The 12,049-nt window shown below is 39.5% G+C and overlaps 1 protein-coding gene across 4 annotated transcripts in view; it reads left to right on the forward strand.

Moving 5' to 3' along the window:
• Positions 1-4,018: 4,018 nt before the first annotated feature.
• RBBP8 (RB binding protein 8, endonuclease) overlaps positions 4,019-12,049 on the forward strand; it is a 40,389-nt gene continuing 32,358 nt past the window's right edge. Inside the window, exons 1-3 of one of the 4 annotated variants that reach the window (XM_075494480.1) lie at positions 4,048-4,133; positions 5,629-5,766; positions 7,286-7,510. In XM_075494480.1, the coding sequence (XP_075350595.1) occupies positions 7,399-7,510 (112 nt within the window). In that variant the 5' untranslated portion in view covers positions 4,048-4,133; positions 5,629-5,766; positions 7,286-7,398. Of the gene's footprint in view, positions 4,572-5,628; positions 5,767-7,285; positions 7,511-12,049 lie in introns of all 4 variants that reach the window. The other 3 variants (XM_075494478.1, XM_075494479.1, XM_075494477.1) reach the window with 3 other exon arrangements.

Here is a 12,049-nt window from a genome sequence, read left to right on the forward strand (position 1 = left end):
TCTTCAAAGTGTGGGAAAACGGAAAAGAACATAGGGAAAGTTTTGTACTCTCACAGAAGCTAAAAATATTCATCAGGAAAAAACGTCTAATTTTTATAATCTCTGTTGATTTTGCTATCAAATACGGAAGGAAAACTTGCTAAGGAATAAACCTTTTTCAAAAGAAAACATTATAGCTGGCCGAACTGTATGGTTTGCACAGGGACTCTCTGTAGAGCCTATAAAATGCTACAAGAGAGCTTTGATTTCTAAAACTACAGGATTTTAACAGCACATTTTTAAAATTCAAACCAAATAAACCAGTTTTTCAAAATACTGCTTGCCATCCTCTCTCTCTCCAGTTTACATGTTCTGTTTTATTTGGGTTTTCCTCATCTGCCTTTTTTTAGGGGGCAGGAAGGGCAGAGGCCATTGTTTAGGGATTTTTTTCTCAAAAGGTAAGTAAAATATTATTTCCCATATTTTGTTTCTCTTTTGCTTGTTTTCCTGTCCTGAATTCTTGTCATTCACTACAGTAAAAGGTAGGTGGCATGATTTTGTACACAGACCTGTAAACTTTTACTTCAGCCTTCCAAGCCTGAAACAGCTTTCCAAGGCTGAGATAAATATGCATAACTACTCAGACTATTCATGTTAACCTGAGAAACATAAGTAGGAGCAAAACATTTCCGCATGCAGCTAACACAAATAGGTGCTGCTGCTTAAGAGTCTGAGGACCAGGAACACTGCACTGGGGTCCTGCAACAGCATCCCTCAGGTTGCTTTTTTTCCCTCCATCAAGGCTCTCTAAAAGACCTGAGAGTTTCAGTTGAATAAATACTGGCTGTTTCTGACTACAGATGAGGAGCAGTGAAAGCACTTCAAAGAAGAGGGTTTCTTAAAGTGAACAATGTTACTGGCATCAGGGAATTTGATCTTGGCTCGATTTCAAAAGTGGCTACGCAAGCAGCTTGAGAAGAATCAAATTCAACTAATGGGGGTGATGGAGTGGCTCCTCCCTATTTTTGCAGAGAAAGCAACTAACTACCTGCGCCAGACAGCAGTGGTGTGCTCTGTGCACCCTCCCAGCTGTAAGAAATCATACCATTCAAAGGACTGCCATTTCCTACACTCCCAATTCAAGTTCCTTTTAGGCAGCAGCTGAACTGTGCCTCATGCTCTTATTCGCTGCATCTGAAGTTGGGCTCCTTTGATGTCCTTATTGGCAACTGCAACATAAAGTTCATTAAATGAACATGATTAGAGAGTTAAGCAATATATTTATCCCTCAATGCAGATCTACAAGTCAAGGAGGTTGTGAGCACACTGGCCATGTATGTATATATGCAATCTACTAAATCTCATGCGAATAAGTAAGGACTTCACTATTTTCTATGTAGATATATATGTATATATATATTTATATATACAGGAAAAGTGTGATATATTTACCATTGTGTTTAAAGCAATTAAAATATTTAAATTGGAGTTCCCCAGTGTAATTCAAAGCTGGTTTTAATCTTTACATCTAAATTTAAGGTAACAGAAGCAAAAAACATAGACTTCTGCTCTTTTAACCCTATTCTGTATGCATTTGCAGTGAGCTAGGTCACCTTCTGCTACCTGAACGGTTAGAAACATTGATGCAGAGCCTCTGTACTACCCCTCAAAAAGGAGAGGGGGGGGTGTTAAAGGCTATTTTTAATTTTACCTGTGCTGCAACATTGTGGTACTCTTACAAGAGAAATGCAGTCATTAGTTCATTTGCTGGTAAATAGTCCAGTCATCAAGAAGGAAAGCATTACCACTAAAGCATAATTGAAAATCAACAGCTTCACATATTAGTAGTAAGATTAAACATTTCAGACCAGTCAGGTCTAAAAAGGGCTAGAATTAAATCAGATTCCCTTTTTGCAGAGTTGCTCATGGATAAGTATCCTGTCACCTAGTTCAATGTGCCATATGAAGGGTTATTTTGAAATCTGGGCATGAGCCATGACACCATAGAAAGTTTCCTATCAGTTCAAGCGCAACAATGGTGAAGTATTTTTCCCACAGTTTTATTGTCTAGGTGTGTATGTTTACTTTTATGAGATGAATGAGATGCAGTTCCAGTTAGACTAGTCAGCTTAAGACATTCAATATACGTGAATGTGGAATATCAGACTCTTCAGTTGTTTTCTAGTACGTTTAATGAGCCAGGGATCTATTCAGTAATTGGTGGCCAAGTATGTGATTATGGAACACATAAAACCAAATAAATCTGGAAAGGACATAGATAAAGTTCAGCTGCTGGTTTTAATCCTTTATCACTTATTGTTGAGTAGATAAGAATAACACTGTAGAAGTCAATGGATTTATATAGCTGTAAAGTTCAATACCAGAGAATATGAGAATAAACTGCTTACACAGTTTATTGGGAAATAAAATGGATGACATAATTATTTTCCAGAGTGCTTCCTATAAATACAAAGAAAGGTCCAGTTTATGGTAAAATACCTGAGCAATCGGTAAGAGGGCTATTTTATTGCTACTTATCAGATCTGTGTATATATTTAAGACATGTTTCTCTTATGTCTGAGGAAATGACTACTTTCCTACATGACAAACTTTTAGATTATAAAAGTTCCAAAAGTAGAATAAAAAGCTGCCAACAAGCATTATTTAAGACTGGAGTGTCTATCACAAGCTATTATGATATTTCTTCCATAAGACGAAGCTAATTTTAGTTCTACCGTATGCGTACTGATATGATAATGGATCAAACTTACAATCGAAGTAATGTGCTGCTGAGCCACTGAACATTGGATTTATTTTAGTTGAAAAATAAGTGGTTAAACAATGGTGAGGAATGAGCACAAAAGTTAACTACAAGATTTTTCAAAATACTTCAAAAGTCAAGGTACATATTTGATGGGAAACCAAGAGTATTTTCAACAAAGGTGAAAAGATTTAAAGCCTGCTTAATCACAGGTTGTCTTGGACTCCCGTCTGACAGTATTTCAAAATACTTCAGATGTTGAAAGAGTATTTCAGATTCAGTTTTATTTATGCTGTAGCTCCATACTTATAGTACTTTCTGGAGATCTCAGTGATCTAAGTAATGTAACGAGAGTAAGATGGAACAGTTACTAACAGTTATTAAATACCTGAATACCTAACTTTTTTCATACGGCTATTAATAATCTAGAAAGCGTGTGGTTTGCAGCACTGGCCCTTGCAAACTGATCACCATTGTGTCCTCTAATCATGCCACTAAGCTGTCTCTGCAAGCGTTCCTATACATACCAAAATGGTGCAATGGAATGGTACACAAAAATTACATTGGTAAAAATCTCAAAAGTGACACAAAAAGTGACACAGCTGCCTTATGCCATACTAATTATATGAGACTACAGGTTTTCATAGTCACATAAAACATTAAAATATGCTCCAGGCTGTTCTGCCGTATGCTAAAATAACCAACCCATGGAATCTGTTCAGATCGGGGGAGGGGGGGACGGGACGGCATTGCAAATACATCTTCTGTGTGTAAACCCCAGCAGTCAGCAGACTACAAATCCTGCGGAAAAGATAGATTTGGCAGCATAGCCTGAATGCTAGCAAGGCCAATTCTGCCACAGGAGTTTCGAAGATCCTCTTTACAGGTAAACCAGCATGCCTTTCTTTCAAGTAGGCTCCCCCTGTATGGGCAGCATTTGCTTTAATGCAGGCTCTCACACACACCCCCTTGCTTTTCCATAATGCTTTGTTGCGTGCCATGCTTAACCGCGGCACCTGCCAAAGCCCGGCTCGTCCCCTTGGCTTCTCTCAGGCTGCTCTCTTTGGAAATCCCAAACGCCAGGCCGGACACAAGCTGAGGAGGAGAGGACTGGGACAACGCCTATCGGACTCTATAGACGTTCCAAATGGCGGGGCCCGTGGCACCTGAACGCCGGGCGGGAGCGATACCGCCCGCCCCGGGGCGCCTGCCCCAGCGACCGGTGCGGAGGGTAGCCCCCGGGGCGGCATCCCCGCACAGCCCTGCTCTCGCGAGAACAGTGCGGAAGCCTCGCGAGAACTGCTTGGGCCCCGCCTCCCCCGGCAGGAAAAGCGCTTGGCCCCGGCTTTCCTTTTTCCCGCCGTTTCGCGCGGAGCCGCTGGGAGCCAACCAGGTAACGGCGCGCGCTCTCCTCACCGCCGCCGCCTGGTAACGGCCGCGAGCGTGCCGCTCCCGCTCCGGTCCAGTGCGGGGACGGGCTCCGCCACAGCTCCGTGCCGCGAGTGGGGCCTCCCCCCGCGGCCCCGAGTCCCGTTGGGTTCCCGCGGGGCACGTTGCAAACACTGGCCCTCCTGCCGGGAGCCCCCGGGGGGGAGCGGGCCGCGCTTGCCCGTTCTCTCCCTTTCGGAGGCTCCGGCCGGCCTCGCTGCCGCTCGGGAGAAGGGGCGTGTGGGGCATGCCCGACCCCTCCTTTGCCGTCCTGGGTCCTGGGCGTGACACAAGCCTGGCGGGAAGCGGGGGCGGCTGAGGCGCGGGTGCTTGCTCCCACCTGGCAAACTCTCAGGCGCTCGTCATGGCAGGATTTCTCAGAGCACCCCGGCGTGTCTTACGAGTGAGTTTTCTGTGTAGTGTTTGTGCAAAGGGATAGAAAAAAAAATCACGGTGGGAGAGCTGAGAGCTGAGTTTGTAGGAGCAGCTGGTGCTCGGGCTTTTTGGTGGGGGTCAGGGGTTAGGAAGCTTTGTGCTCTCCAGAATCAGGGAGGCAATGTGTTCCTGTCAGCGAAGTACAAATAAGATAAGCAGCTTCAGGTGCTTTAGCTAACTGCCAGTGCTGATGAAGGTGTGTGTAGGAAGGCAATCGTTTATGAAGCTGCGCAAGGTCTTACGATGCCGGAGGGAGTTGGTGGTTGGAAGAAGAGGGAAATAGAAATGTTTAGGTTGTTCTGTGAAAGGGTTAGTCGGAAGGATAGGAGCAAAGCCCCGTCTGAGAGAGTGGCCCTGCACCCTGCCTGTGTACAGCAATAGGACATTCAGGAGGGGGCTGACATTGTCCTTCCTTCCCCCCTGAGGCAGTTTCCAGTTCTCTCCCTGCCTGCAAGTGTCAGTACATCCCGCTCAGGTGTTTTTTTCCTTAAGGACTGGAAAGTCCTTTCTTAGGACTAGAGAGTAATCTAAGAAGCTGACATCGCTGAATGCCTTTTACACTTGTGCAACTGCCCAGACCTGTCAAAGGCTCTACCTGAACACTTGTTGGGGGCCCTCTATTTGAAGGCAGGTTGAACACCTGTAGAAAGTAATGTATCATTTTGTGATCTTGAAGCAGGTGAAGCTTGGGAAAACTCCTTGCTCTTTTTTCCCTGTTTGTATTCAGTTGATGTACTAATCATTTGCAGAAACTCTGAGCAAGTTGTGTGCAATTTTCTTACAGTCATCTTTGGGGGGAAAAAAAGAACCAAACCAAAAACTCTAGGGACAGCCTTTGCTAATTCTAGAGTGAGATGCCCTTTTCCTGAAAATGATTCATCTGACATACTAAAATCTAAGGCAGTGAGAGCAAGTTTGTTGATTTCACTGCCCCTAGTGCTTGACAGAGAAAAAGATGGTTTCTGAGATATCTGTGCTTGAAGGTAGAAAAATAAGAGTTTAAAAGACATTCCTAATGTCACTAGGTAATCAGTTCCACAAAGAAGCATTGTAAGATGGCTTAATGTGACTGCACACAAAGCGGAGCGTTTCAGCTGCAAAGATGCAAGCAGGTTACTGTTCAACTTCTGCTGAAGAGTTGTAGGCATTGCTAATTTAAAAAGGTAATTTTATTTTCTATTAAGGACTTATCTTAATATAAGAACATTAGCTAACTTGAAACCAGGTACTGAAATGAACACTGAATTTTCTGTAGACAGAGCATGTTAAAGTGAATGTGGAGCTACCTAATGGTTACTGAGGGTTCTGTCAGCCCCATTACTGTAGTGTTTAAGTATCCTTATACTATAGAAAACATACAGTTCAAATGTTCCTGTGTTGTTGAGAATAACGCTTTGTTCCATTTATTCCATTTTAAAGACAGCCAGACTGAAAGAAAAGTGACTTGCTTAAGACTGTGCACAGAGGGAGACTGGAACCAAGGCCTCCAGGCCCTACACTAGGTCACTGACCACTGGACTAAACATTTTATCATGGTGAATCTAGGGGACCAGCTAAACCAGTAGCTGCATTCAGATATTCTAAGTTGCTTGAAGGCTCTCAAGATAGGAAATGCAGCTTCTTGACTGATTGTAGACCTTGTGTCATCTGAACTACAACTATAACTTGTGCATCAAAAATTTAAGAGCTAATTGCTCCTTCTATTTGTCTATATAGACATTGTGGCTTGCTTGCTTAGGCTACTTTAGGAATAGTACAAATTACCTTAGATTTTTTTTTTCTTATTGTAATTTATATTACAGAGTAATAGAGTTAGCTGTGTCCACCTGGTATTGACACAGTCCCTGTTCAAACGTGTTTGTTTAACATTGACCCCATAAAAATGGGGAAAACAGAATGTCCAGTTTCACACACAGGGAACTGAAGGACAGAGAGATTACATGAGTATTTCAATATTGGATACCCAGTGCCAATAGAATTTAATCTTACCTTGGCTTAGACCCAGGTCTGAGTACCATGCTTCCCCTGTAGTTTACCTGAGGGCATCATCTGTGCTAAGAAACCCTTCAAAACAAAGAAGAATTATGGGTAAGATTGTTCTGAGTTGTGTAGGCAGTCTGGCTTTTAAGACAGGGCTGTCTGATAGTTCTCCTCTAATACTAATTTTTTTGAGACTTATACATTTTGAGATTACTCTCCTATTTCCTTTTCATCAGGGAGTGGGCATAATTTCAATGTAGAATCACAGACTTCAAGGGTATGTGAGCTTTTCTTTACAGAAGGATGTTGTTTGAATCCATATTTATGTAAAGGATGTATGTACACAAATATATCTCTGATAAAACTTTTGACAAACGTTTTTGCTGACAGCAAGATTTTGGAAGCATGGGTTATTTTTGGAAAAAAGGAATTCTGTTTAACTATAGCTTTATGTAGGAAAAGAATAAAGACTCCTAGGCATCTTAATCTAATTTTAAGTTGATAGTTGTTTAAGGAGGGACAAAAATTCTGTTAGTTTATAATTACTTGTAGCAAAATACTTAGCATCTTCCACACTTTCAGGGTGACTGTCAGTATATAGGTAGAACTCAACAAGCATAGGCAGTAAGCTTTGTTATTTCATCCATGGCTGCAAGTTGTACTCTGAATGCAAACATAAGTGTTGTCGATCTGTCATTACAGGCATACACCTGTCTTCAGAAACAGCTTCATAACTATGTAATTTAAAACTTAAAGTGTGAGAGCAAGCCAGTTCTGCAAATAAGTCAAAGAAGCTGGGAGCAGAAAAAAGCAAGATGAATGCATCTGGAGGAAGCTGTGGGAGCCCTAGTTCTGCAGAACCTACTGGAGATTTCTTCAAGGAATTGTGGTCCAAACTAAAAGAATGTCATGATAAAGAAGTACAAGGTACATTTTAAATGTTTGGGTTCACAAAAGGCTGTCTGTTACCACAGGAAAACTTTAAACCAGAGTACCACTCCGTCTGCATGGAACTAAATAGATTTTTTTTTAATGTTTTATGTTATGCAGAAAGTTGGACTGGATGATTACAAATGATCCTTACAGATTGACTGCCTAAGCCTGCCTTAACAGGATTAGATTTAAACTATCAATAAGTATAAATGATTTGCTAGGCCGGTGAAGAAAAAGTAACACAATATTACCTGGGATCTGTGTTTGCTTAGGAAATATTTAAATGTTACTTTGCCTTTAATGGATTATGATTAAAAGTTTCCAAATCAAGTTACTCAATGTAACTTCTTTTCTTTTTTTTTTTGCGTTTGGGTTTAGTCACTTCGGATACATTAAAATGCATTGTTTATTTCCCCTAACTTGTGCAAAATACCTCTGCAGATTAATATTATTGAAGGGAAAAGTATTTTTTCAGTTTTTAGTGTTCTAAATTTTCTCAACAAAAATTATAATAGAGTTGCTTATTTTTACATTATATTTTGTGACCTGTGATATCAATTTTACTATGGATTCACTGTAAGTGTCCGTTCATTCTTCAGTAGTGCAGGAAATTAATAACACTCAAAGATGAATTATTGCACCATATATTTCTATTCTTATTATAATATTGTTTCACAAGGAGTATTCATAAAATGTTTTGCTAAAAATACTTCAGGAGAAGTTAAGGTTTTGTTCTGCTAATCTTAAGTCATGCAATCCTTTCTTTTGGATGGAATTAGAACAGTATTTGACTGAATCTTCCAACAAGCATATCCTTATGCATGAAATAATATTTATATTAGGCTGGAATAAAAGCAGGTGAGTCTGTGAATTAAGAGCTTTAGTCATGCAAGTGGATCTTTGTAGCCAGACCATTCCAGTGGCCTTGGTTGTTTCCACCAGCCTCAAAACAGTTCCAGGTTTGTCCATGTAGGTCCAGTTATATCATCACTTCTTAATTTCAAAAACTGTTTTATAATGTATAGATGTTTCATACCTCCTACTAAAAGTCTTGACTCAACAGTTTGCAACACTGGGCCTTGACCCTTCGTGTTAGTAATTTAAAAAAAACCCAACCAAACAAAAAAAATTTCTATCAGTTGGGCAACTGAAAGGAAAGATGTACCAGATAGTAGCATTTTGTTACATTAAAAAAAGTATGTGTAACCATATGAAACACAGTTTTATATTATGTCCCCGCACCAAAAAAACCTTATTTATTTTTTTTATGACTTTTTCTTTTTTTTTTTTTTTTTAAATTCTTGATGGTTCTTTTCAGAGTGGGTGTGATGTCAACTGCAGATAAATGCGGAAGTACTGACAGAATGGGATCTGGCAATCTATGGCATGTCTGAACAACAAAAACTGAACAAACAAAGCTCTAATGTAGAGGGTAATGTTAAGTGACCCCTTCTCTAGTTTCTTGGGATGTTCAGCACGTGATTTTAAAGTTTTGGTTTTCTTTATACAAGTGAACATGCTCTTTAGAATGCATGCTGGGTGGGGCCAGATAATTTTGCCACTAGGCAGTCTTTTTCATGCCTAGCCCTTTGTCAGTATGTCCCACACCGTGTTAGGTAAAATTAGGTCTTCCATGATAACATCAAAGACATGCCTGAAGGATAGTTAATTTTTTCAAAAGGTGGGGATCCTCTTATAGAAAATGGTACTGGAAGATATTTTAGAAACATCAAACACAGGCTTGCCTGGACTTTGCTTGTTTCTGAAGTCTATAAATAAGAATTAAAATTGACTCATGAGTTTCCAATCTAAATGTCAGCAAAAAATTATTTTAAAGATGGTGGAAGGTGGATTAAGGGAAAGTTAGTAGTTGGAGAAAAAGCTTCTTGCATGTACAGTGCACAAGGTACTGAAGACTGTAATGGTGGAATTCTTATTATTTATTACAAATCCATGAAAAGTAGGATTTATGACACATGAGCTTGAAATGGTCAGGCATATTATACAAGTTATAATATTTATGTAGCTATAGAATATAGACTAGAGAATACTTCAAACTCCTACAGTTTGAAATGGATTTTATTAATTTTTTTTAATATATATATTACTATATTGTAAAGGGTGTATTTTTTCCACCATGCTAGCTAAACAAACCCAGCTTCTTATTCTTTTAAACTGATAACTTGCAAAAAATTCCAACTGTTGGCCCTCTTCAGATGAAATAGCTACTATTTTCTCTCAAATTCATTATGTGACAATGGGTAGTACTCCTACAACCCAGTTTCCAGAGATTTTGGGCATGGTCAATGTCAGTTGACTTTTCATGAAATTCAGAAGTCCTCATCAACTCAGAATAATGGTCATTAAAACTATATTTACTTTTAATTTGGTACCTGTAGAATGTGTGGGATACTTGCATAGTGCTCACAAATTAGAAAGGAATTTAATAATGCTGTTTATAAAGTGGCTAATTTCTGCAGGTGTTAATACTTGCATCTAGCTCAAAGTAATTATATGGATACTTGCTGCATGTGTGTCTTATCAACATGGTTCCTGAGGATGAATTCAAGTCTAAAGCTCTATACTAAAAAGAAATGTATTTCAGCATAGAAATGTGAGGAGAGCTTTGTGTACAAGAAATAGCCTAATTCTCTTCAACTATTCCTTACCTCTGAAAAGCAGAAGATACCAATGGGGAAAAAACTGTAGTCATAGATGCAGAGAAAATTATGAGGAAAGCAATCTCATTGATAGATTGCTGTAGGAAAGGAAATGGCTGGAAGCTCCTCAGAAGTAAATAATTATAGAAAACAGGGCTGGAAGGGATCTTAGGAGGTCATCTAGTCCATCTCTATACCCTTAAGGTAGGATTATGTCTGTGTCATTACTGACAGAAGCTTGTCCAACCCGTTCCGAGAAAACTTCAGCAATAAAGGTTCTGCAGCCTTTCCAGGCACTGTCAATTTTAAGAATTTTATGCATTTGAAAATTTGTCAGAACAGAAATTGTCGTAGCCATTAATTGAGATATGACAGGTACATAGTCTAATGAAGTTGAAAGTTTCATAAAATAGTGTTGTGTGGTTAATTAATCTGCCTAATGATAGTTTAAAGAAAGTCTCCATCCCTTTAATGGAGACAGCGTGTCATTTAGTAAACACTTACGAGCTTTAGGTAGTGTAGATTTATATAGTCTGCAGCTTGTCTATTTCATAGAAATATTGTGTGAAAGATAAAATTGAATTGAGAATGTACATAGTGTGTTTTCGCCTAAGTTTATATGCTCACTAGAGTATTAAATAAGGAAATCTGGAAAAGCTAAGCTGTCTTAATGAGTATACTTAAAACCTCCCAATGTTCTGGAAAAGCAAAAGGAAGAGATTATACCCGACATAGTAATTCAATGCTCTTGGATAAATGTAACAAACTGGTTTCCTGCCTTCTCATTGTAGTCATTTGAATTAAGAAAAAAATGCAACCTTTAAGTAACTAGTTTGGTTCCTCCTGCATTCAGGTGAGAGGGGAGATAGTGTTACCTGTAGCACAGTACTCAGCCTTTTGAGTGCTGCCTCTTCAATTTGTGGCTCAGGTTGCCAATATTACAATCCTAAATACTTGCTGAACAGACTACCTGTTCATACAGGAGATGCATTGTTGTGCAGCTTCATTCCTTCCGATGGGTGTGGAGCAGCAGTAAAGCACACTTTACAGGGGTTCTAATTGCAGATGCCTAATTGACTTGATGAATAGCACCTACTTAAAAAAAATAAACCCTCTTTCTATGCTGATCTGCATGATAGAACATAACATGTCACAGGTGTTGAACACTTAGAGATAAAAGAAGTCTTGCTATATTTCCTAATAACTTTTTTTTTTAAGTAGTCTGTGCATTTTTACCTCACTGTGTCACTGACATCTTATAGCAGTCTGTGGCATGAGTTCACTGAGGCTCTGGCTGGCCTGACTGTTACATTGTAAGTGGCCTGAAGAGTGAACCTTCTCAAGCGAGTAGTTTTCCCCTTTGAGCTGTTCCTAGTTGACTATGGTAGGGGAGAGAAAAAAGTTTATTAGCTGCCTTAACCTACATTTTCTATAGTAAGATGTAGTATCAGGTATGTGTTTTGGTTTAAATTCAAAATTGTCAGAAGTCTTCTTAAAAGTGTTCTGGTTTCATAAGTTTATCATATTATCCTAAATGACTAATGCTTTTGCAAGAAAGCTCACAAGACACCTCATATTCAAACTGAAGTTGCTCACAGCTTTTCATAGTTTGAAGAAAATATGGCATTAGGAAAAATTATGTTTCGTTACTTTCTGATGTCTTTGGAAAATTTCTGTTGGATTTGTATTTAAGAAAATGTTACACTGTTGGAGTCTGATTATTTCTGACTATTTATTTAGAAGAGGAATGGCCAGCTTGTGTGTGGGTAGTATCATAAATTTCCATAGCACTGCATCCCACTTGTTAAGCTGTGCCGTACTTAAAGCACCTTTATCTTCTTGCCCATCTGTGCGCATACATACGCACCCAAAA

The sequence above is a fragment of the Mycteria americana genome, chromosome 2 (genome assembly GCF_035582795.1).
Source record: "Mycteria americana isolate JAX WOST 10 ecotype Jacksonville Zoo and Gardens chromosome 2, USCA_MyAme_1.0, whole genome shotgun sequence".
Taxonomy (NCBI): Eukaryota; Metazoa; Chordata; class Aves; order Ciconiiformes; family Ciconiidae; genus Mycteria; species Mycteria americana.